The 26,175-nt window shown below is 55.5% G+C and overlaps 1 protein-coding gene across 7 annotated transcripts in view; it reads right to left on the bottom strand.

Moving 5' to 3' along the window:
- Positions 1-26,175, bottom strand: part of CAMK2A (calcium/calmodulin dependent protein kinase II alpha) — a 62,364-nt gene extending 36,189 nt beyond the window's left edge. For 2 of the 7 annotated variants that reach the window (XM_036424046.2, XM_045576340.1), the window contains exons 1-3: positions 25,904-26,137; positions 11,349-11,443; positions 4,326-4,385 (exon numbers count right to left, since the gene is read on the bottom strand). In XM_036424046.2, the coding sequence (XP_036279939.1) occupies positions 4,326-4,385; positions 11,349-11,443; positions 25,904-25,965 (217 nt within the window). In that variant the 5' untranslated portion in view covers positions 25,966-26,137. Of the gene's footprint in view, positions 1-4,325; positions 4,386-11,348; positions 11,444-25,903 lie in introns of all 7 variants that reach the window. The other 5 variants (XM_036424045.2, XM_045576341.1, XM_045576342.1 and 2 more) reach the window with 5 other exon arrangements.

The following is a 26,175-nucleotide window of genomic DNA, read 5'->3' as shown; positions in this document are numbered from 1 at the left end:
CTTACTCTTCACGGTGAACCCTAATGCCACTGGGATTTTTGCCATGTGCGTGGATTTCTGACTCAATATTGACTTCCCTAAATTCTTTATGGCTCTCATATCTGCACATAAAGTTTAGAGAAACAGGCATCCAATACCCTGGACTGGGTGCCTACTCCGGGCTGGGGACCAGAGATGGAGGAGGAGAAAGGGACACAAATTTACATTTTAAAAATGTTTAATTCTTGCCGAAGCCGGTTTGGCTCAGCCGGTAGAGCGTCGGTCTGTGGACTGAAAGGTCCCAGGTTCGATTCCGGTCAAGGGCATATACATTGGTTGCGGGCATATCCCCTGTAGGGGGTGTGCAAGAGGCAGCTGGTCGATGTTTCTCTCTCATCGACGTTTCTAGCTCTCTATCCCTCTCCCTTCCTCTCTGTAAAAAATCAATAAAAATAAAAAATAAATAAATAAATAAAAATTCTGTTTAAAAAAAAGTAAACAAATAAATAAAATGTTTCATTCTTAAGTGATGATATATATTTATAAATAATGCCTGAAAGACGTTTTGAATCTATTTTAAAGCAAAGCTAAAAAAAGCAGGCTGTCTCCCAGGACATATAATCCTGCTTTGACTTTTTTTAATCAACATTTTATTAGGAAAATTTTAAATGTATAGTCAAGTGGACACTCATGTGCCCACCACCTGGGTTCTACCATGGTCATTTCCTTATTCTAGCCTAACTACATTTATATCCCTCCCTCCACCCACTCACTGATTTTGATTTTGAGTGCATGTCGGAGCAAATGCAGGCATAATTTTTAAAAGGTGGATGTGTTTTGAACGAAGCATTCTGCATGTCTTGTGTGCAGACTGTAGCAGCCCTGCACCGGGGCTCTGCCCGGGCCCCTCGGGAAGACGGTGCAGCCACCTGCCGCTGCTGGGAAGGTGGCCTGCTCACGGCGCAGCTGCCTCTCCTTCCTGGAGCGCCGCCCACTGCTGCTAGAGCCACCTTGCCCGGCAGGTGACCTGCAGCTTCCAGCCAATGACTGAGGAACGTGAGCAGGTGAGGTCGCTGCAAAGGTCCAGTCTCCTTGTCTTAAGGAGAGACAACTCCAAGATGGAACTTATGCTCCAGCGGCCTCCCCACTGCACCCCTTCCTCACCCCCCCCTGAAACACACACACACACACACACACACACACACACACACACACACACCTGGGATTAAGTCAGTTAGATTTGACCTCAGGCCATTCCTTCCCCTTCTCCTTCCTGTGCCCCCATCCCCATCCCTTACAGGTACCTCAATCCCTGCCTGGGGCTCCGCTGCCAGGAAACCTGTGCAAGAAGAGATGGATAGGTGTCCTTGAGAGGCACAGGCATTAGCTATCATATGGAAGCATGATCATACAGTGTTAGCCCTTGATGCTGAGGTTCTAGGAGATATTTTAAAAATTACTTGTCTTCTCATTTATGGGCCATAAGCCTACACTGTCAGTGAATCAAGGCCAAGTGTGGGGAAAGACCCTTTTCGCCCTGCCAGTGTGCTCAGTGGTTAAAGCACCAGCTCACACACCAAAGGGTTTTGGGTTTGATTTCCAGTCAAGGGCATGTACCTAAGTTGTGGGTTCCATCCCTGGCCCTGTGAGGGCATGAGGAAACCAATCATGCCTTTCTCTCATCAATATTTCTCTTTTCCTCTCTCTCCCCCTTTCTACCTCTCCCCTCCTCTCCACTCTCTCTAAAAAAATCAATGGAAAAAATATCCTCAGGTGAGGATTAATGACCAAAAAAAGACCCTTTTCTCTCCCATCATCCTCTGGGTGGACTCTCGGTGACAGACTCCTTCCTATCTCCTCTGCTCCGGCGGGTGTGAGAGGTTTTGACTTCCCTTTTCTGAGAGTGAAAAGCTCTAAGAAGCCACGTTGCAGCCAGAACAATCTCAGAAAGGCCTTCTGCGGTCTGCCCCAGCAGCCATTTGCGGGGGGCTCCAAAGAAACTAGGGTTCCAGGTCCACCCTCTCACTAGGAGCCCCAGCCCCTTGAGAGAGGGTCCTCGGAGTTCAGGGAAATGGACAGAACTGGATGGAGGGGTTGTTTCTGAAGAGCTGACTTCCGCTCAGGAGGTGTCTTTGTGCTGATTGTAAAAGGCTGCCCCTCTGAGCAGCCAGGCGGGCCACACGGGCTGGACTCCAGCCTCCATCCAAGGCGCAGAACACGGGCGTCAGTTTCCGTCCCTGGGGGTGGCCGACGCCGCTCCGGGCCCAGCAGACAGGGCCTCTTCTCTCACTGATGTTCTTACACACAAAACCTCCGCCCATCGGTAGAGGCCTCCCTGAGGACAGACTCAGCCCAGCGCCCAGGAGGAAAGCGGAATCCAAGGACCACAGGCGACATGACAGTCCCTCCCCTGGGCAGAGATCGGCACGTCTGTGCCCATTGAATTATGCTGTCACTGTTCTGAATTTTTAAAACGTTGTCAGAGAACAAAAATTCTGTAACCTAGTTTTCGTGTATGTAACTGAAATCACGAATCTCTAACATTCCTGACATAGTTCTAACAGTTATCGTTTTTCTCTTAGAAATTAAAGGAAGGTACTTTTCCCTCTACCCACACATGCCCCCCCCCACCCCCCCTTTACCCCTGCTGACAGCACACTTCTACAGTCCACTTGGGAAGCTGAATAGAATGAGAACAGGCTCTGGAGTCGGACGTGCTGGGTTCACCTCCCAGCGACATCTCTTACAAGCTGTGTGACTTCCGGTGAATTCCGTAACCTCTCCGAGCCTCTTTTCCTAACAACAAGGGTACCTGGCATCCCAAAAAGACTTGCTAACCCCTCAAGTTGTCCCCTGCTCCTTGGGGTGGCCTTCTGGGGTCTGCCCCATCAGCAGGTGGTGGTGATACAGAGAGCTAGTCTGTCAGCCCCAGAGCCCATGCTTACTGCTCCCCATTAGACCTGGGAATGAGAGGGAGATGGGGTGCAAATCGGAGGAGGCAGCATTGACTTAAGACAGCTGCAAGGAAGTAGCAAAACACACACGCGCGTGCACACACACACACACACACACACACGCCTCCTTTATAGGACCTGTGGGATTTTGTAGACAGAGATCACTCATAATCTCCTCCATGATACCATTGGGGGTTGGAGCACAGGAGGGCACCACACAGTGAGGCCGGAGCAGATCAGGGACCAGCGTCCAATCAGAGTGTGTCCCCCCCGCCCCCCGCAGCTGCCAGCTGCCCCTTCTTTGGTTCTGGCGCTTCCACTGCTGCTGCTGCTGTTTGTGCGGCCCTGCTCCCCTTCCCAGGCTCGGGCTCAGGGAAGGGGAGGTGCTTTTTGGGTATAAATAGCAGATGGAGATGCTTCTCTCCAGCAGAAGAGTTAACCCTTGGGGCCCTGCACACCGGGAAACACTTCCTTGGAGGGAGAAGGTGTGGTGGCTGTCAGGGTTGGAATATTCCTTAGCGGGCACCCAGGCCTTGCTCCTCGCTCCTCAGAGCGTGGTCTGTGAACCAGCAGCCTTGGCACTGCCTCGGCGCATATTAGAGATGCTAAATCGTGGGCCCCACCCAGACCCAGATCTGCCGAACCAGAATCTACTTGTTAACACGACACTCAGGTGGTTCCGACGGCACTCTCCTTGTGAAGCTGGGAGAAAGTGGCTCAGAGAGGGTAGTGCTCCTCCCCAAGGTCACACAGCCGTTTCCTGCAGAACTTTATCTGGAATCTGTACTTCTTTCCCTCAGGACTCAGGACTCCGATGGGCAGGGAAACAGCCCCTCAGTCTGTGCAGGGGTGGGGAGGGGAGTCCGCCTGCCCTGGGTCCCGCCCCTCCACACAGCCTGCATGCTTTCTATCCCTGCCCAGGGGCCGCCTTGCTGCTTGCCTGGAATGGGGAGGCCAGCCACAGGGCTGGGCAGGTGGGCAGGACCACCGTGCAGGCTGACTCAGCATGGGGGTGAGGTAGGGAAGTGGGCTGCACCGGCCAAGGCCAAGCTTGGCCTATTTTTGTCTCTCGGGAGAGATGGAAGGCTCCGGGAGTTTTCCTGAAACAGCTTTTCTGAAGGAGGCTGCCGGCAGCGTGGGCCGCGGGGAAGGGCCCTTTCTTCACCTTCCCCCCAGCCAAGCTGGTCTCTGAGGAGCGTGGAAACCGTCAAAGACACCCTCTTGTCCCATCTCTCTTACCACCATCCCCAGAAAAGAGAGCAGCTGCCTCCCCACCTCATCAGAAAACACACACACACACACACACACACACACACACACACACACCAGGTTGGGCAAGGGAGCAGGGCCAAGCCCCACCCTGCACCCCTCTCTTGTTCTCCAAGAACTTACCGATGTTGGGGTGCTTCAGCAGGCGGCAAATGCGGGCTTCACGCTCCAGCTTCTGATGGTCTGAAACAGGAATAGGTAGATCCCGGGTGAGTCCCAGGTGAGGAGTAACCTCCACCCACTCCATGTCCCCCTCCCACAGCCTCTTAGGATAACCATCTCCCAGAGCAGCCCCTGGCCCTCTCAGGCAGAGCTGGGTTCTCAGGGCAGCGAGACGCAACAGAAGACGGAGAGGCCGGGTTGAGATGATGCAGAAGTCCCTGTGGGCCTCAGGCGCCAGGGCTCTCAAAGGAAGAGCATCCTTGAGCCCCTCCTTGTATTAGACCCAAACGCCATGAAGCCGGGCCCGGCTCCTGCTGGCCCTCCTCCAGCGCTGCCCCTCACACTACACTCCCGCCCGACGACGAACCGCTGAAATCCACTTCTCTGGGCACACCCTGCTCAGTCCTCTCACTTTGGGGCCCTCATACACCGGAACACTCCCCCTCAACCTCCCACTGGCCCTTCACTGGCCAACACTCACTTGTACCCATTCTTAATGTCGCCCTCTCCTGGCAGCCTGCCCTGATTGCCAGTCTGGTGGGCCCCTCCTCTGTGCTCTCAGGGCCCCTGGATAGCACATCTCACTCTGTCTTGTTGCTATCTCTACCCTTGAGTATGGACGGGGACTTGATCTGTTGTGCCCCTGGCATCTACCCAAATGCCTGGCACCCAGTAGGTACTCAAAAAATAACCGCATGAAAAAACAAATGATTAAATGAGTGAACCTCTCTGAAGGAGTGGGTATTCTCTGTGGAAGAGCTGTATTAATTTGCAGAAGACACCTCCCGAGCAGAGAACACAGAGAGCCCCGCAAAACACGCAGGGTAGAACTTGTATGTGGCTGAGCCAGAGCTCTCACACCTGCCTTCCCGGACTTTTGTCCACACCCTCTGGGTCTCCCCGCTCACCTGGGACAGAGGCCGGTTCAGGATCTGCCCCCTGAGGCTGCTGGGCAAGTCATACCCCATTCAGTCCTCCCAACACCCTGGCCCTGGGCATCGCTGCCCCCACTTTACAGATGAGAAAACTGTAGCCTGAGAAGCCAGGGCCTCATCAATGGCAGAACTGGGACTGGAAATGTATTTTCTAATTCCCTTCCTGGTGCTTTACGCACTGTTCAGTCATTAATGCCTTAATTAAAAAAACAACACCAATAAAAGGGGAGCCATTTACAAACGTAGAATATTTACCATGTGCTAGGCACATTGCAGAGCTTTATATGCATTTCAAGCCCTCACTACAAACCTTTGAGGGAGGTGTAATTACTCTTCTGCCTTTTAAGAGGAAGAAACAGAGGTTCAGAGAGGTTAAGCACCTGCCCAAAGTCACACCCGTCGTGAGCAGTAGAGCCATGTGTTGTACCCAAGCAGCCAGACTCCAGGAGTGACTTTGAAGCCCTGTGCTGTACTATTCTCCATGCCCTGACTAATCTCCACCACCTCTGCCTGCTCCCCCGCGGCCCCCCCATTCTCAAAGGGGAAAATCGAGCCCCACTGGAGGGTTCTCACAAAGACTCAGAGGTGGAGCTAGGACTGGAACCCTGGTCTCCCAAGGGCCTCTTCAGAGCAGGTAAGCACCAGGGAGGGCGATGAGGATGGAGTCCTAGCCAGCTCCCCTTTCCCCACCCCCTCCATGGGAACAATCACTGCCCATCCTCCAAGGGCTGCAGAAGCCAAGATCAATACCAAAATGTGGCTTTTCCATCAGCAAAGCAATTAAATCCAATCAAGTTTTCATAGAGTGTAAGCTCAACTCCCCAGCTAACGACCAGCTGCAGGCTAAGGAGGGGAGGTAGGCCCAGGGGCATTGGCCTAACTCCCCTTCCCTCCCAGCCTCCTTCTTTATTTACCCTTTAGGGTGGGGGAAGGGCAATTCCAAAGCAAAGGAGGGGAATCCCCCATGTACTGAGGAAGGCTGGGCCCACCCCTGCTCCATACCCTGTCCCTTCCACCCTCCATCTCCAGCAGAAGCAGAAATGAGGCAGGTCAAAATTGGGCCTCCTTGGGGGGGGGGGGGGAGGGCAAATTCAGAATTCTGGTGTTTCTTCCATGTGAGCTTAGCCAGGATCAAAATTATACCCAGGATTGAAAGAAGAAACCGTTGGTCGTGCAGCTAACTTGTGCCTGGTTACCAGACCTCAGTGTGGAAAATGCTAGGGACACGTTGTTTTTATAAATCTTGTAATCATCTTGTGTGTAGTACAGTTACACTGCATTGCAATTTGCTAAAAGGATTAACTTAAGTGGGAACATACATGTTACACAATGATTTCTATAACTCTGTTTGAAAATGTTCTCATTTTCTAATAATATACAGGAAACCTCAAGAAATGTAGGGATTGTATTTCTCTTGACCTCTGAGGCCTCATTCTGTTGTGTAGATGGGGAAACTGAGGCACGGTGATAAAGAAGCAGTCAATTGCTGTTTTGGCTCAGTGGTCTGCGGACTGAAGGGTCCCAGGTTCGATTTCGGTCAGGGGCATGTACCTTGGTTTCGGGCACATCCCCAGTAGGGGGTGTGCAAGAGGCAGCTGGTCGATGCTTCTCTCTCATTGACGTTTCTAGCTCTCTATCTCTCTCCCTTACTCTCTGTTAAAATTCAATAAAATATATTTTAAAAAAAGAAGAAGCAGTCACTTTATCAAACTCACTCAGCTAGATGGTCCAGCCTTATTAGAACTCAAAGCCCTGAGAATCCACTCATGGACACACACCCCTAACCCTAATCTGTCAAAAGTTCTCAGCAGCCAAGGAGCTCTTATCCATATATAAAAAAGCCAAGTGACAGAAATGACCAGAATGACTGGAACAGCTGGTTGCTATGACACACACTGGGTCCAACCAACGGGCCTGATCAGGGCTGGGGCCAACCATCCAACATCCTGTGGCCTCTCCCCCACCATTGGCCCGGCCCCAAAAGTCCTCGATCAGGGCGGGCCAGCTAGACCCCACCCATGCACAAATTTGTGCACTGGGCCTCTAGTTAAAATATAAAATAGATCCTGTCATTCCCAGGCTTCAAACTCCCCGATAGCTTCCTAATGTCTTTACAACACAATCCAAACTCCTCACTATAGCCAAGAAGACAGTGCCTCATCTTGGCCTTGCCACCTTGGTCTCCTTTTGAGCCTTAAGCACACCAAACCCTTCCCACCTCGGGGTCTTTGCACTTGCTGTGCCCTCTGCCTGGAATGCTCTTATCCCGGGCCTTCTCGTGACTGCAGCCTTCTTTTTTTCTGCCTCATCTACTTCCCCATTACCTTGTCTTATTTTCTTCACAACACTCATCACTTCCTGAGATTGCCCAGCTTGTCTGTGTTTAATGCTCTTTCGGTCCTGCTTCCTGAAAGCAGGTGCCATGAGAACACGAGGCTGCCCACCAGTCACTACCGTGTTCCCAGGCTTAGAGCCCAGCTGGCCAAAGATCCCATAGCTGAGAATGGGCAGAGCTCGGACCTCGATCCATCTTCACAAAGACTATCCCATCTTGCCTCCCATTCTAGTAATTAATTCATTGCTAAATCAACCCATCCAGGTAGGTAGAGCCCCACACTGGTGAGAGGTCTGCAGGAAGCAAGTCTACAGCCCTGGAAGGGCCGACCCCCAGTGCCCACAACATGTCTTGTGAACATTCCCCATCCCTTCCTGGGTGCAGGCCTCCAGGTGTTGGGGTTGTGGGGACCAGCAGGCAGAGGTAGATAGGTACTCTGGAGGTAGGTTATGGAGGCCAGCAGGGTGTGGTGGGACAGAGCAGAGGTGGAGGGGGTGGTGGGAGTATAATCAGGCAGCTCCAGGGCTCTCTGCTTGCAGAGGGGCAGGTTCCTGCCCAGGTGGGCTCCAGGGGTAGATGGGCTCCAGAGGCAGGTGGGTGGTGGGATTGGGACCAGAGGCACGGGAACCAGGAGTCTGGAACAGGAAGTGCCCCATCCTCCACAGGCCTCAGCAGGGCTCCTGATCCTGAGAGGTTGGATAAATAATCCCGAGGACTGAGTGCCAGGCAGGGTGGGAGGAAAAGGAGGAGGAGAGGAGAGATGCTCCCTCACATGGGCCTGCAGCTCTGGGGCAGCTGAATGAGCACAGGCCCTGCTTCCTACCCCCTGTCCTGAGGCTGGTCACCAGGGAGTCGAGAAGTGGCCCCTCAGGGCCAGGGTGGACAGTGAGGCCTATAGAGATCGCTGCACCCAGGCCAGTCACCTCTGGCTGCACCAGCCAGGCCCCTGTGCCCAACCACGGCAATGAACTCTTTCTGGGTGTGCCCAGTGAGCTGGGGCTGGAAAGCACACATAGCCCCTGGCAGGGACTTCGCTGAGCAGACGCTCGCTGACAGGGTTTTGTCAACGCTGAGCCTGGGCCTCACCTACTGCATCCAAGTCCGGGGGTGGAGCCGCCCAGGGCAGCTGCAGTTTTATAAAGGCTCCCAGGGCATTTGGCAGGGATCCGGACAGGCAGCATTTTTACTTCTCACTTCGTGTCTATCTGGTTTCTTGGAATCATCTATCCTATGAGCATTTTATTGAAAAGACTAACTTAAAAATATATACAAGTATCTCCTGGGTTTCAGAACCACTGGAGAGAAGAGACTGCCCCAGTGAAGGGGAAGTGTAGCTCCCTGGCGGTTGGACAGACACCCAGGGGGGCACTACCGCCCCCCCACACACACACTCCGGGAGCAGCCAAAGGCACTTGGGAGTGCCAGCAGGAGCAACTTCGCGTGCACTGCCAAATATTCAGTCTCAAAATGTTGCCCACTCCAGGCACCTTGAGTAGCAAACAAAGGAACTGGCTAAAAAGGAGCCCAGCTCTCCTCCCGCTGGGGGGGAAGCATTGGCAGCTGGCAGGCTCCTTGGGAAAGGTTCCTCCAAGAACATCCCCACTCCCACCTTCCAGGCTCACCTGGGCCTGGGCCACCTTCCTCCCAGGAAGTCAAAGGGTCAAGAAATCAAAAGAGGGGGCATGGCAGTTACTGCCTGGCACAGCCCATTGCACACACTGCCCAGGAATGCTTAGTCACCTTCTAAAAAAGAGGCAGTTTCTCTCCATTCTCCCCCATACATGAGTGTGTGTGTGTGTGTGTGTGTGTGTGTGTGTGTTGAACCCACTCAAGACGCCCAGCACCCAGGAAGGACCTCGGTTCCTGATCCTCCCTTGTTTCGAGGCAACATCAACCCGTCACCCCAAGTCGAAACTCTGGTCCTGCCCCCACTCTTTTTCAGGGACATCTGGGCCATCTTCCTCGATTGTCAGAGACACAAAACACAGAGGGCACCAGGCTGCCCCTAGTCACACAGCAACAGCAAGGCCAGTTCCACCATCTGGACAGGAGGCAGCGCTCTAGGTGGCCCTCCTGCCCGTCCTGGTCCCTCCCCCTGGCTCTGGCTCCAGACCTTTCGCAGGACAGGTCTCTCCCTTCCTTCCACACAGGCTTTCACGATGGCCACGTGCCACTGGGGCCCTGGGCTTTCGAAGAATGTGGCCCATCCCAACTCTAGGCTTTTCTCCCGGCAGGACGCTGGTTGGCCTATAGGGGAGCGTGGTAACTAGGAGAAAGTGCTGGGCGCCCAACCACACTGAGTCGGAGAGATGAAAAGCAGCAACACAAGGGACTGCTGGAAGGCCTGCAGGGGACAGCGTGAACATCCTGATTCAGCCTCCATGATCCCCGCACCTGCTGGGCCCTCACCCAGACACAGCTGTCACCTGCACCAGGCAAACACCTGGACTATGCCAGTCCTGCACACGGTGTCTCCAACACCACACAAGCCCTGGGCTGCACAGCCCACACCTGCACCATGCCACCTGCCAGAATCCCCTCCACCACCCAGTGATCCCCCTCAAGGTAGCTTAGACACTGTTCAGACCAGGGATTGAATCTTTGAAGGTAACCCTCACCAAAGACCCAACACCCTCACCATGGCCACCGCTATTACTGCCCGAGTCATTACTGCCACAGTGAAGAAGCAAGACTTCTAGGCAAGCTCCCCAAGTTTTACCATCCACATGAATTGCCTGGATGTGCTGTTAAAATGCAGACTCTGAGTCTGGAGTCAAGAATTTGCATGTTTACCAATCTTCCAGTGACGATGTTGCTGCTGATCTAGGCTCGCTTCCAAATTAGGATTACCTGTGGATCTTTCCCAGGTCACACATCCCAAGCTAATTAAATCACGATCCCCACCCCCACCCCACCCCCACCCCCGCGCCAGGAGTGGAGCCCAGGCGTCAGGAGTGTTTGAAGCTCTCCAGGAGATCCCATGGCTAGAACAGGTTTGGAAGCCACTGTCCCAGGGGGCATCAGGGACCAGAGATCAGACTGGTGTGGTTGCCATGAGCACCTGGAGTTAGATGGACACTAGCCGAGCACCTTGGCTGCACAAGGCGCTGTCCTAGGTACTGAGCATATCACAGGGAATGAGACCCCTCCTTCTTACCCTCTTAGAACTTCAAGTCATGAGGAAGATGAGTGTCAAACAAGGAACCAAGCCAGTAAATGAATTAAGTCCAGGTTGGGGGGTGGGGAGGGGGGCCACAGGAAAGTAAACAGTAATGAGAGATATAAAATGGGGGAGATGCCCTCAGATTTGGGAATCAGGGAAGTGTCTCAAAGTATGTGACCTGATAGTCAGCATAGGAGCCAGGTAAGGGCAACCGGGCAGAGGGAACAGCAGGTGCAGAGGTCTAGAGGTGAGAATGGGGGCGAGAGGCAGAAAAGAAGGGAAAGGAAGTCCCACTTGGCACCCTAGCTCACTTGGATGTCCAGGCAGAGAGCTTGGCCTATCAGAAAGGTCTGACCTCCAGCCTAGATCTGTCAGGATGGGAAATGGAGGGAGGGATCTGTTTTTGTAGGACCCACAAGAAGAGCTCTCACCCCTGCCTGCAGCATCGCCCCAGGGGACAGACTCCGGTTCTGGTTCTAAGCCAAGGGGCAGAGGGAGGGGTGAAGGGAAGGAGACCCCCAAAGGTGGGAAGGCATGGATCTCCCACATACCTCTGGCTGAGAGTTTCTTGGTGTTGATGATCTTGGCAGCATACTCCTGGCCAGCCAGCACCTTCACACACCGGCGCACCACCGAGAAGGCTCCCCTAGGAGGACAGAGAAGTCAGAGGGGTGAGGGAAGGCCCCGGAGATGCTGGCGTTGATGCAGCTTCCTCATGGCGGGTAGATAGCCCTCCTTCGGAGATGCCCGAGCTCAGAGGGAGTGCTGTGGCCGACCCAAGGACAAAGCAAGGACTGAGACCCAGGAGAACCATGGGTGATGGATGAGCCTTCCAGAGGCCTGTAAGTTAGGCTCACCAAATCATAACACATTAGAACCATGTAGAGTTTCTAGGCCCCTGAAAGTGTTTAGTTTTTTGTTCTTTGAATAGTTTTTGTTCAAAGCTCAAAAAAATTCAAAAGCGTAGATAGTGAAGAGACTCCCTCTCACCCCTGGACCCAGAGACAGCCAGTCTTACCAGAGCATCTTTCCAGACACTCTCCCCCATGCAAATGCTACAGCAGTGGTCGGCAAACTCATTAGTCAACAGAGCCAAATATCAACAGTACAACGATTAAAATTTCTTTTGAGAGCCCAATTTTTTAAACTTAAACTTCTTCTAACACCGCTTCTTCAAAATAGACTCGCCCAGGCTGTGGTATTTTGTGGAAGAGCCACACTCAAGGAGCCAAAGAACTGCATGTGGCTCACGAGCCAGTTTGCTGACCACAGTGCTACTAGATCTTGCAAGCTGCTCTGCATACTCTGTTTTTCATTAGATACTTAGGTGAGCCTCCTCCCATTACACAAAGAGCTCCTCGCGATGCTGCATTTAATCATATGGCTGTAATGTACCCGGCCAATCTCTGTTGATGGGCCATTGGGTTAGCTCCAACCTGTGGCTATTACAAACACCGCTGCAACCACTAGCCATCCATGTGCATGTTATCATTACGTTTCCCATGTGTGCAAGTGTTTGTGGACAGACTTCTAGAACCTGTGTTGTTTGGTCAATGAGTGGTTGTTGTTTGGTAATTTTGGTAGATAATGAGAGACTTCCCGTCCTAGAGATGGTACCAACTTAGGGTGAAGGGCCCATTTTCCTTCACTCTTGCCCACGTGGTATGCTATTAAACTTTCTTATCTCTGTTCGCAAGACTGGGAACAAATGGCAGCTCCGTGTAGATCTGATTTGTAGTTCTCATACTAAGAGTAAGGCAGGACATCTTTTTATATGTTTTAGGAGGTTCCTGGGATTTTAGCATCTAAATATTGGTGATTAGAAGAGAATTTGAAGTATTGATGTGAAATGTCTCAATTTAAAAATACTGGCACCTTGCCAAGGCCGGTTTGGCTCAGTGGATAGAGCGTCGGCCTGTGGACTGAAAGGTCCCAGGTTTGATTCCGGTCAAGGGCATGTGCCTTGATTGCAGGCACATCCCCAGTAGGGAGTGTGCAGGAGGCAGCTGATCGATGATTCTCTCTCATCGGTGTTTCTAGCTCTCTATCCCTCTCTCTTCCTCTCTGTAAAAAAATCAATAAAATATTTTTTTTAAAAAATACTGGCACCTTATTCTTTGTAAGTATAAACATAGTCTCTGGCCAAACAAAACTAGGTTGGGGCTAGAGCTGACACCTCCACCACTAAGGTCCTCTAGTCCAACCCCTTCCTCTCACAGAGGTGGCGGCTGGGGGGCTGGAACTGGCCGTGGCTGCCAACATTGCCACCCTGGACCCAGGCTGACGAATGGCAAGAAGCAAGTCTGCGGGGTGTCTTGCTAAAATGCAAATTCTGATGCGTTAAGTACGGAGTGGGACGCAGGACTTCAGCCTCCGTGCAGCTCGGTGTAGATTGTACCAGGTCACACTGCGAGTTCCAGGCGGGGCCGCACAAAGAACTCGGCTATCCGCCTTCCCAGGCTTTTGGCTTTCCCCCCACCACTGAGCCTGCCGTTTCCGGGCCTGCATGTCCAGGCTCTGCCGTGGGCGCACTCCGTCGTGTCCTCCAAATGTTGGTCTCCTCCTAAGCATATGAGCAGATCTCAGCCACCCAGATGAGGCTGGTGGGGACAGAGAAGGACGCTGGCAGGCACCGAGGAAGCCAGCCGGCAGGCACAGATGCCCTCTCTGCACAGACCCTGGGCATCGTGTCCCTGGCTTTGTGTCTGGGCAGCAGGAGGGAGCCTGCAGGGAGTGGTGGGACACTGTGGAGAAGGATGAGAAGCTGGAGACTAGGATGCATGACCTGGGAGGAAGCTAGAGAAAGCCAGGACTCACGGGCAGACTGAGAGTCTCACACAACAACAGGCCCTCCCCGGGGTGCGCACCCCCTGCCCGCCCTGCACCCAGAGGAAAGCAGCAGGACCGGTCGCCCTCCCTGGGGAGCTTCCTGTGATGGAGCCTCTGGTTTGCTTTCCCAGACACGATACCTCCCCCCCACTCCCCCAGCTCAGGTGTGTGGCTGCTGGTCAGGTGGTCTTCCCGGCTGACAATGAGCTCCTGAAGTCCAGGGCCTGACGTAGCTTTTCCACCACCACCACCACCCACCCACCCCTGCCTGGGTACCCAGTGGCTGCTCCCCACAGATGTCTCTTGCAGGAACAGGAGTTAGATTTGAGCAACAGTGAGCCGAACTGAAATGAGCTGGGAGAGGATTTGCAGTCAAGGGTGTCAGGAATAGGAACAGGCGTCTGAGGAGCATTGGGCCCAACGTGCCTCTCAAAGGTACCCATGCTCCCCAGGCAGGAGATGGACCCATAGACCTTCAGGCCCCTGCTCGGGTCCCCTGCTCAGCCACCATTTTCAAAGGCCCCAGCAGAGAGACCGGGGCAAGGGGCCACTTCCTGAAAGGTTGGTTCCCAGGTCTCTAGGCAGAGACAGGGCCACGGAGGAGGAGGCTCTAAGCTCCCGAGTGCAGGGCCGGGTTCTGCGCTGCTCACCAGCTTCCAGGCCCTGCATGGTCCGAGCTGGAGTTCAATTCCTCTGGGAGGGAGGGAGAGAGTTTCCCCACCCGAGAAATAAAGCCCCATGCTAGGCAAAGACCTTAAATCAGTGGTTCTCCTACGGGCTGCTTCAGAGCCCCTTGCGGGTGTTTTAAAAATGTGTCTTCTAAGGCCCTGTTCAGACCTCTGCGTGGGGCCCAGGGGATCTATTTTAATCTAACATGTTGTCCCAGCCACCTTGGCACTGTCTTGCCCACCTTCCGGGGAAGTCCTGCCTGATGCCCACCCCGTCCTAGAAATCAGCTTTGGTGGGAGTCACACGGGGCTCTGAGCACGGAGGCCCCGTGAACCTGGCTCTGTTCCAGGAGCTGAGGTCCGAGAGCATCGCCCATAAAACAGGAGGAGGGCTCGACTTCCTCCTCAAAACACAGCCCCGAGCTTTGGAGTAAACCCCATGTTCTGACTCAAGGTCCAGGCAGGGGATGGGGCTGGTGTGAGGGTCCTGTACCCCCAAGGTTGTTTTTCTGGGGCAAAGGTGCATGGCTCTCAGCAGATGCTCAGAGGGAGGAGTTTATCAAAATCAGTGCAGAACTACTGATCCAGAGCACCCGGGCCTCACACACCCGGGAGGCATCCTCCCTTCAATGCACCTCCACTGCTAACCTCCTTCTGGACCCTCCGTTGGAATTCTGGTCTCCCATTTAACAGATCGGGAAACTGAGGCCTCAGGGAGCAGGCATATTCCTAGTAAAGCTGTGGAGAGAACCCGGGTCACCTGTATATGCTCTTCCAATGTCACCAACGGCAAGAGAATGTGGCTCAGGAGCAGGGGCTCCGGGCTCACAAAGCCCTGTGGTCCTATCACAACTCACCCCACCTGACTGTGTGCTATTGAACTTGGTGCCGCACCTCTCTGTCTCCTCCAATAAATGGGGACAATAACAGCGTGTGCGCCTCCTGGCTATGTTGGGGAGGTTCAGGGAGAAAACTACAAAACTCTGGGCACAGTGCCAGGCACATGAAGCTGCAAACGGGGCGAAGAAGGACCTGAGCCCCTCTTCCCACCTGGGCAGCCTCAGACCCGTGTCCAGAGTGGGAAGGCTCCCCCGCGCCTGCCCAGGGGCTGGGATCAGGGAGAGGAGGGGCAGGGGAAAATCTGTAGGGAAAATGAGAGCGGGGGCAGCCAGCCTGCTGCCCTAACTTCCTCCTCTTTTATCTTCTGCTTCCGAAGGCATGTTTCTGCATTCTGGTCCAGCGTGAGCGAGTGGCCGCAGGCAGCTGCCTTGGCAAACAGAAGAGCCAGCCCACTCCTCCCCCGGCCCTGAGCGGAGCAGGTGGCCGGCAAGTGGGTAGGCAGGAGCTTGGAACCGGGACTGAGAAGGAGAGGGAGGAGGCCCCGGAGGGGAGGGCAGGGTGGAGGAAGTGACCAGGGCTCCCAAGAGGAAGGGATGAGGCCTGCCTGGGAAGGCTCTGTGTGGGGGCAGGGTGTCATGGGAGGGTCCCGGGAGCGCCTGGGAAAGTGTCCTGGTTGCAAAGGGGTCAAGAAAGCGTGTCTGCTCACAGGTGTGTGTCGGCAGTCCTGTCAGTGCCCTGGCGTCCATAACGCCACATGGCTCTGGGTGGGACAACGCACAGAAACATCACCCTTGGGTTTGATGTGTGCATCCACGTTATCAGGAGCATCACAGAGTGTGGGCAGGGAGGGGTGAGTGTGAGACAGAGAGACACTGGGGGTGGGGGGGTCAGAATCTCAGGCCTTGGTCGTGCTGGGAGGTCTTGGGAAGTGGGTGGATCCATGGGCCTCAGTTTCTTCATCTGCAGCATGGGCTTGGGATCTGGAGGAGGCTAACCAGCAGAGGCCTTTCTGTCTTTAATATTCTACACCAGCGCCGCCCAGCAGAAATGCTGTGTGTGGCGACGGAATGAGTCTGCGTTGTCCAACTGGCAGTCGCTAGCTTCCTGTAATAACTGTGTGTGGCGAGTGATCCGCGCTGGATAGTGACGTTCTGTGTAGATGACGGGTTCTTCAGAACCAGAGCAAGCAGAGTTCACATCGTGGTCCGGCCGCTTACCAGCAGGTGCCTTCACCTTGGGGAGCCCCCTTGTGCCCTGTGAAATCCGGTAAGCGCAGGGCCCCCCTGTGCAGCCTTCTCAGTGACTCGGTGATAATGAGGCATGCGATGGGCTAGCACTGTCCCCGGAGAACAGTAAACGCTCGGGAAACAACGCCTGTTGTAGGCATCATTACCCACGAGGTGAGGCGAACAGCTGGCATCCTCAGGAACAAAATGGACCTTGCTTGCCAGGCTCAGGGAAGGACCAGCTAGTAGAGGAAGTGGGGGCCGTGGGGAGGAGGGGCTGCCCCCCCAAACACAGCAGCCTGCCCTGGGGTGTGTGCGGGCATGAATGTGAGTGGGAAGGGGCATTGCCGGGCTGTCCAACCTCTCCAACCGACAGATAGAGAGGGAGAGAGGGCGTGCGCGGTGAGGGTGGGTCCGGCACATCGGAGAATGTGGGAACGTGCTAATGGGCTGTGAAAAGCAGGGATCACACACCGGGAAATGGCCCTCTGGCTGCCTGGCAGGCGCGTGTCCTGGGAATCGCTGGCTGCCAGCCCACAGGGCCTCATCACCCTCTCTGGCCTGAAGCACCCTAGGTTGCTGACATGGCAGTTCGGTGCAGCACCGGGAGCATTCCATGGGGTGTGGAAAGACCTGGGTCCTCACCCAGCTCGGTTACCAGCTGGCTTACCCTTCTGGGCCTAGTTTCCCTATTTGAAAGATGGAGATGAGGAGCCCCAATCCTGCTTCCTTCTGAGCCATTTGTGGGAGCCTCTACTCCGCTACCCAAGACGGTCACTGCCAACACACCCTCGAGAACCCCCCCCCCCCCCCGACCTTCCCCCGAGGACTCAGAGCCTGCGGGTCTCAGTGGACAGGGACATGGTTAATGGGCCCGTGGGCACCGCACAGTCACCAACCCCAACACGCCCAGGTCTCCCTCATTCTGGAAAAAATAAACAGCCACCCTGCCCCCAGTATTTAAAAACAAATAAATTTAAAACTAAGAACCTCTCTCTCGACTGGGCCACTTCCTTCCTCCCTTCCTTGCTGCCAAACTTCCAGAACAAGCGTCCGACATCCGCCGCCTCCTCTTCCCACCTCCCACACTCCGTGCACCCACCACAATCTGGCTCCCACCCCCGGGCTCCCTGGGAGAAAAGCTGTGCCAGGCCCGCCCACCCAGTGCCTCTCCACCCCACCCCACCTCAGCCTCAGCCCCACTGCTGCTGACCAGCCTTGCCTGCGGCATTTGGCCCCATTGACCACCCAGCTTCAAGCCCCCCCACCCTCTACTTTTGGTTCCTGGGTAATGGCATCTCCCTGGCACCCCTCCCCCTCCTGCTCCCTGACATTGTGTTCCCTTCGTCCTCTTCCTCCCAACACCGTTCTCTCTCCATCATTCTCCTACCATTTCCCCTCCAGGCCATTAGCAGGGATCTCTGGGGAGGCTCTGGGCATTCGTGAACACACGGGCAATTTTAATACAATTATTCTGTGTCTGTGCATTGTTCTGAGCAGAGAATGCATCTTCTCCGTCAGTTTCACAACTGTGAACACCCCCCCTCCCAAAAAAAAATGATGGAAGCCCTTGGCCATCATTCAAGATGGAAAGTTGCTTCGAGCTCGCACCCTCTCTCCAGAATTCTAGCCCCGGATTCCCAGCTCCTCCATCTTGTCTGGCTGGTGGTGACAGGCACTGACAACCAATGTCCAGTCTCCTCCCCACCATCAGTGAAGATACCTGAGTATTCCACCTCTCTGAGGTGAGGGTGGCTTCAGAAGTGCCTGGTCAAATGCAGGCAGACCTGCTCTCTGTGGGAGGATTCGCATCCAAAACCTCCTGGTGGCCAGTAACTCAGGGCCCACCTCAGCGGATCGGATCACTCTGCACAGAGCAAGGCCTGGGCACTTGGAACCCAGAACAGGCAGGGCTAGAATGTCCGCGGAAAGGGACAGAGCTGGGGTGGGTCATGGGAGCAGTTCCACAAGGGGCCATCTCCAGGTGGCTGCATCAGAAGCGTGGATGCCTTATACTACCTTACGACAGAGGTCTGCCATCTCCCCATTCCATAGATGGAGAACCTGAGGCCAAGACCTTGAACCCAGTATTCCTGCTTCACCTTCCAGGGCTCTTTCCAATACCCATACTCTCAGATCAGAGGGGCCCCTCACTTGGGGGTCCACAGGTAGGCTTTAGAGTAGGGGGACATTCTGTGTGAGTCGCAGGGTGGTGCATTTTTTTCTGGGAACAGTGGCCTTGGCTCATAAGAGAGTCTGTGAGGGCTCCTGGATGCTCCAAACAATAAAAAATAAAAATAAAAATAAATAAAATAAAATAAAACTGGCGTCAGGTTTGCTCGGAAACAAAAGGATTACCCTGTTCCCACAACATCAACCTCTGTGTACTTTGAGCAAATCCCTTCACCTTTGTGGGCCTCAGTGTACTCATCTGTGAAGTCACCTGTTGATCATGTCTAAGCCCCCTCTCTCCTTTTCTTTATTTCTTTTTAAGCAACACTACCCTTTCTTGATAACAAACAAACAAAACATAGCTATGCAAGTCCCCGAATGGCCAAGAGCAGAGGAGATAGGGGTTGGGGGCTCAGGACCACCTCTGCTTGGCTTTCTCTCCCTTTTCCCCAGCTCGCCACGGCAGCAGCTCTGCCCAGAACTCCACAAATGACAGCATTTTGCAGCCAGAAAATCCCAGGCCCCATCACAGACACCGCGCCTCCCTCCTCCCGCCCGGCTGCAGCCGCCCACTCTCAGGCTGCAGAAGATGCCGCAGGGACATTGTGTGTTGGAGCTGTCCCGCACCCCCGGGCCTGCCCCACGCCAACCCAGCAGAAGTCCCGTGGGGGACACAGAAGGCCTGGGGACCGGAAGATTCTGTTTGCTGCAGGGAACATTGAACCAACAGGAGCTCCTTGTTTGGGCTGTGCCTGGGTTTTCTTGAATGGGTTACAGAAAGGGAACTGAAAGGAATGGTCACAGGACTTGGGGACTGGACCAGAGCAGACAGAGCAGGACAGGGGGTGCTGAGGGGCTGCTTCCCTCCCAGCCTCAGGTGGCCTTTCGGCTGGCTCCGTCCGCCTGCACACCCCAAGGGCTCCCAGAGGCTCAGAGGGAGGCGCCCCAAGGGCCAAACACAGGACTGGGAAGAGGCAAATAATGTGCCCCAGTCTCCTGTGTCACTGGCTTGTGTGACCTCAGGCGAGTCTCTGGCCCTCTCTGGGCCTCCGTTTCCCATCTGTACATCAGGGTGCACGCCTCACTCCACTAGGGACTGGGGGTATTCTGGCCCCTCAGCCATCTCCCACTTCACACAAGCAGCAAAGCATCTCACCAGGCGAGGGCCAGGGTGTGGGCAGGAGGGGAATAGAGGTGCGGGGGTAGGACAGGGTTGTGAGTGCCCCCTGTCTCCTGAGGGCATGTCCATGTAGGGGGCAGAGAAGCAGTTCTGACCATGAGAAGGCTCTTCATTTCGTTGAGCTGAAATCCACCTCCCTGTTGCTCTACACATTGGGGCCACACAGGGCAGTCTGCTCTCTGCCCCAGAGCCCAGGACATCCCTGCAGAGATGAGGGGAGGGGACACCCCCCACTCAGGGATCCCTTCTTCCTGCTAAAGCCCCCCAGCCCCTCAGCCCTCTCTTACTGGATGTGGCTTCCAGACCTCCGACAGCCTGCCTGGCCCTGTCTGCTAGACAATCAGCAGGTTTTTAATGTTCCTTCTGAGGCACTGGGAATCCAAAAGTGGGGGGCAGGCTGAGCAGGTCTAAGACGAGTGAGACCCTCCATTTCCCCAGGACTGACATGTTCCAAATGCACACTCAGAGCCTTTGCCTGTGCTGTTTCCACTCCGGGGAACACTCTTCCACCTCCGTCCTCTGATTAACGTATTTAGCCTCCAGCTTCCCAATGCCACCTCCTCAAGGGAGCTTTCCCTGATACCTTCCTCACCCCAGCTAGTGGGGGTCTCTGTAGCTCACAGCTCCACGTTTGCGCTCCTAGTCCTTGTCCGGTTGCATTTAAATAATTTCTGGGGTGACTTCATTAATGTCAGCTTCCCATTAAATCGCAAGTCTTGCACGTGGCGCCTGCTGGGAACAGAGTATAGGCTCAGGAAACACTTGCTGAGTAGATGCCAGAGTCATAGACGCTCCTCCTTGTACACGATGCCCAAGACACCAAGGCCTTCAACCTTCTCCAGCACAGAAAATCCCACTGGCCTTACAGCGTCGCCTGACATCTTGTGGGGCAGCCATGCCCCACCAGCACCCAGAGAGCCTGATTTTGACATCCTCAGGGGCTGCCCCAGGCTGGCCTGGGATAGGGGGTTTCCTACTGTGCCCCAGAGAAGCTCCGAGGAGAATGTGACATGGGCAACAGGCACCAGGAGAGGGTGAGCTGTGGCCAAGAGACCCACACAAAGGGCAGGGAGGAGAAAGAAAACAAGATAGAAGAGACAGAGACCAGAGAGACACAGAGAAAAAGGGAGAAAGGGAAGGAGCAATCAAGATATAGAGATGGAGATGAAAAGAAAGAGAAAGAGAGAGAGAGAGAGAGAGAGAGAGAGAGAGAGAGAGAGAGCGCGCCACCCAGAAGCCAGGCCAAGTATCATCTTGCTCTCTCTGCACTGGGAGGTAGACTCGTATTTAAAGCCCAGTTGGAGCCAGTGTGTGTGTGCCCTCATGCATACATATGCACGTGTGTGTGCATGTGTGCATGTGTGTACGTGTGTGTGCCCACGCACACTAGCGAAAGGATGCTGGCGTTGCCTCCCAGGGCTCTGCCCTCACTCACGGAGAGAGCCAGGGCCCCAGCCTGCAGGGGTGCTGGCAGCAGTGCCACTGTGTGCCTGTGCAGGGAGGCGGGCAGGCGGGCGGCTCAGCAGTGTCAGTGTGTCTCAGCCTGTGCGGGGGCGGCTGCGTGGGGGCGGAGGGCTGCCGCATGCACCAGAACATGTGCGTGCCTGCCGCTCGGGTGGCTTGCAGTGGGGGAGGAGAGGCTGTACCCTCCCCTGTCCCTGCCACCCCCTCCTGAGGACCTGCGCCCCCAACTTCCCATTCTTGGCCTCTGGCCCCTGGCTCCTGCACATTATCGGGGCCCCCTCCCCTGGCTTTGCCACGGCCTCGCCCTGTGGCCTTGGGCAAACCATTTCTCTGTGGGTATTGACTTCACCATCTGTGCTGTGGTCCTTTCCGTCCTGAAGCTCTGGGAGTCTGAAATTCCCCGTGTGTGCCTCCCACAGAGGGAGCCCAAAGAGGACAGCAACTCTAACAGGGGCGTTTCAGCATCTGCAAAGCTATTCCAACCCCATTATACAGATGGCAAAGTTGAGGGACACCGAGGACAAGGGGTCCATCCAGGGTGGCCTGGTAAATGAGAGGCAGAATCCTGATTGGAAAACAAACCACAGCTCAGAGTCCCCTCACCCACCAGGCCACCATCCCTCTTCCGAGTAGTGTTCCCAGACATAGCACCAGGCGGGGACCCTCTCACCAGCCTCCCCCGTATGCAGGTGTCGGAGACCTACAGGCAAGCCTGAGCCCCGTCCCCCGTCCCCGAGCCAGCCACCCACCTGCTCCAGCGTCAGTCTGCTCATCTGGGAGATGGATAGGTAAGCCCCCTGCCTCCCGCCCAGATGAGCTCATGGGTGGAGAACAGCCTCACCGGCCCCAAAGTGCTGTGGATGTAATAGGTTATTAGGAGCAAAATAAAAGCACACGCCCAGCTTTGGGTGGCGCTCCCATGCCCAGGTGCCCTCTCTCCCCAGTGTTACATCATCGATCTTCCTAACAGCTCGGGAAGGACCAGAGAGCTAAACATTGTGCAGACATTAGAGTGTGGGTCCCCAGAGGGGAACACAGGACCCTGGACACCCAAGTGCAGGGAGTTGCCTCTGGGCCCCGGTGTGGACCCCTGGTCAGCCCAGCCCAGCCCACGTCCGGTTCACAATACAAAGCAGAGGGGGCAGCGGTTCCAGAGCCAGCTCTCTGCCCTCCCTCTGCCAACCTCACTGGCCCTCGGGAGCCCTCCCCCACCCCAGCGCGCCCTTGAGACAATTTCAGATCTCTGCGTCTAGAGAGAAAAGAGTGGGTTGCACCCGCTCTCCAGTCCCCCTCCCTCTCCTTCTCTGAAGCACTGTCTCCTTCAGAGGCTCTTTCTGTACTGCCTGCTGATTACACAGGCTGCAGGGCAATTCTCGGCCTCCCTCCCCTCCTCTGGCCGTGGGATCCAAAGCCCAGAGAGCGCCAGAGGCTGCAGGAGGCATCCCCCTTGTCCACCTCCTGGAAACTAACCCCTTCCCCGGACCCTGAGCTGGCGTCGCTGCAGCCTGCCTCCCAACAAGCGACTGTGCTCCCAGGGTCCGGCTTTCATTTCCCTCATTCCCTGGGAGGAAGGAGGATTGGGGTCAAGGGAGGGGAGAGTGAGGGAGGCTCTGGGTCCAAGAGACAGTCTCACCTCAGCCCTCTCAGCGACCTGGAATCAATTCCTGGTTTATCGACTCACACGCTGCCGTGGGTCCTGCCTCCAGCGGCATCGAGAGGCCCTGAGAAGCCCCTGCCCAGGGCACTGACTCCAGCCCACACCCCCAGCTGGCTTTCCAGCAGGAGGGAGAGGGGCAGCTTCCGTTCCATCCACAGCCAGCCCTACCAGTGGGCACCTTGAAGGAAGGCCTGCAGCCACGAGCCAGACCACCTCGGGCAGGCCCCCGGGAAGCCCTCAAGAGGCACGTGCCCTCCTCTCCAGCTGGGCAGCCCGGGGCCCCACCAAAGGAGGTCTAAAGGCTCCCATGTCCCCTTGTAGGGCCCACCCAGCGGTCTCTGCCAGTCACCCTGCCGGGGATTGGAAGTGGGCTCCTGGGACAGGGGCTCAGCGTTGGGTGGTGACTGCAGTGTCCCGGCTGGCGGGGACCTTGAGTCACCAAACAGAAGGATGGGCCCTGCTCGCATGCTCCGTGCTCCAGTCCCCAGAAGCAATGCCGTCTGGAAGGCCCACTGTGTGCCCGGCTTGTCACTACGTCTTCACACGCACCATCTCATCTCATCCTCAGCCCTTTTTCATCTCCAGGTTTTAGGTGGGGGGCAGGGGAGAAGAAGTGCCACAGCCTGCCCAACATCACTGAGCTGTGGGTGGTGAGGTCCAGAGCCTATACCCTGTGCTGGGCACGTCCCCTCCTGGCCTCTTGGGCTAAAGTTGTTATGATAATTTAGAGCAGCAGACCGTCCGCCCTGTGGCACCCTGGCCTTCTTAAGCCAGGCATCAGAGGTGCGGGTCCTCGTCCCCTTTTTTCTAACGCAAGCATCCTAACATGAGGCCCAGCCCCAGCCTTCCTGAGGTCCTGCAAGCTCCTGACAGCGCATGCAACATATCTTAGTTTTGCGCATTTTCCTGAGGAATGTAGACTTAGCCTTTCGTCAGATTCCTGGAGGAATATGTGACCTAGAAAAGGTTAAGAGCACTGATGATTCTGGAAGGAAGAGGTCTGAAATTGATTAAACAAGGCCTGGCCACGCCTGCCCCCCTCGGTGCTCCTGCCATGGACACACCAGGGCTCCCATCCCCCGAGGAGCTGCCATGGCCCAGGTCCCTCCAGGCGCCCTGGCAGGCTGCGGGGCTGAGGAGGCATTCTGCCAAGTCGCCCCCACAGTACCCAGTCGTCATGGTCTCCATCTCCTCGCGGGGCAAAACATCACTTTTATTGTCATGCTGAGCACCTGAGTCACATCTTAACTCCGTTTCACCGCACTCTGCGACGCAGTCTTCCCAGCGCCCCCTGACAGGCAGCTCTCCGCTAACCAGGGAATCCCGGCTGCCAGTGGGCACTGGGAACCAGCTGAGAAGGGGGTCCCCACGCAAGTCTGGCAGACAGCCTCCGTCCTCCAGGGCAGCCTTACACATTTTGTTCCTGCTGCCTCCCCCAGCACAAAAAAAACACACTCAGAAAGACAGGTAGTCTGCAGACAAGCGTGAGCACAGGTCTGCACAGGGGTGTCTGTACGAAGGAACTGGCGTGTACCTGTAGGTGTCAGGCTTGCCCAGTGTGCAAATGTGTGCATGCAGGCAGCCTACTTGTGCACAGCCACAGGCCCACCTCCTACACATATGCAGACACCAGCAAGAACTCAAAACACCCACACTCCCACCCTCGCCTGTGGGCTCAGGCCGCACACGCACACACATAAACCTTCCTGTGTGCATGTTCCCAGGTCCTCACATGCATGTCCAGACCTCACAGGGACACCACTGTGCCTACGTCTCAGATGTGCATCCTTATACAAACATATGTTTGCACATGCCCAGACCTCACACACATTTGCTTGCTGATGTGCACACAGCTGACTTGCCATACATGAGACGCACGCTCACACCTTCACTCCTGTGCAAACCAGCCAACAGCACTCCTTGTGCCGCTTGCACGCATCCACACTTGCAGGGCACACTTGCATTTTCAGGCTTCACACACCAGCCCCTCCTGGTGCACACACTTGAACACTCGCACATCCTTTCGGTGCACAGAGTGTACGCCAGAGTCAGTCCTTATACACCACACTTTCAAGTGAACACTTGTGTGTGCAAGTCCAGACCTCACAGCAGTCCAGCCCTGCTCACAGAGCCCCTCTCCCTGCACTCCTGCCGCTATACCCAGGGCATCGGAGTTGTTTTGCCCAAGGGGCAAACTGTCTCCGAACTGTACCCTTACCCTGGATCCATTCCTGCATCTTCCACAGATTCTACTGGGGGCATCCAGGAATGCTTCCCTAACACTCCATAACCTTAGGGCTACCCCAAGGGGCTCTTCGTCCCCCATCTTCCTACCCTGCTCTCCACACCAGTCATCATAGGCAGAACATGAGCTCTGGGGTTGGACAACTTTGCCAAGGACCAGCACTGGTGCACCTCACACCACTAGCCCCTGCAGCTGCAGTGCCCCCTCCCAACTTGCCCGGCTGCCCTTCCCCTCCTCCCAACACCCAGAGAGCCTCACCCTTCGCTCAGCAATTAACCCCTGCTGTGCCGATGCCCTTGCTCCTAGCGGAGCTGGGAAGGGAGGGGGGGGGAAGGCTGTGCTTCCAGGGAGAAGTTGGCTGCTCTGCAGTCGTGGGAGCTATCTGAAGTCAGGAAGGACCACCTGGCAGGTACCTTTGTCACCAGAGGTACCCAAAGGGATGCCAGTTGGCCACCTCAAGAGAAATTCACAGGGAATCCCAGCCTTGGACTCGGCTGACAGGAAAACCCCTTTTTAACCCCGAGTTTCTAAGAATCCGTGTGCACCCAGGTCATGGGATGTGTATGTGCGCATACATGTGTGTGCCCTCACTGGCCTGCATCAGCAACCCTTCACCTCTATACACACACTCGTCCAGCCGATTTGGGCACCTCTGTGTCCCCACAAACATGCCCGTGCCAGTACTGGACACTCTGCACATGCAAGTGCCCCCCAAACACAGACAGCCTTCCTCCCTCTGTGAGCACGGGAAACACCCCAGGTGCACACCCCCGCCCCTGGCACAGCGCCCCTGGGCCCTCCGGGACTCTCCAAGGTGTAACTCACTTTCCCAATTCCTCGAAGAGCTGGTACTCTTCCGTGAAGCGGGTGCAGGTGATGGTGGCCATCCTGGTGCCGGGCGGGCAGGCGAGGCTCAGGGCTGGAGGACCAGGGCTGGGGCACTGCTGTTCTGCTCCCAGAACCAGGAGCCACTCGCCTGCCCCTGCTGCCGAGTGAGAGCCTAGAACCGGCTTAACTGAGGAGCCCCCAGCTTCTGAGCAGGGCACTGTGGCTGCTCGCAGCCTCGCGAGCCTTCGTCAGCATCCAGGTCCCCATGG

This window comes from Pipistrellus kuhlii, unplaced genomic scaffold, assembly GCF_014108245.1.
Source record: "Pipistrellus kuhlii isolate mPipKuh1 unplaced genomic scaffold, mPipKuh1.p scaffold_m20_p_8, whole genome shotgun sequence".
In the NCBI taxonomy this organism is placed as follows: domain Eukaryota; kingdom Metazoa; phylum Chordata; class Mammalia; order Chiroptera; family Vespertilionidae; genus Pipistrellus; species Pipistrellus kuhlii.
Note: the sequence above shows the minus strand (reverse complement) of the source record. Positions and strands in the feature narration are given on the sequence as shown.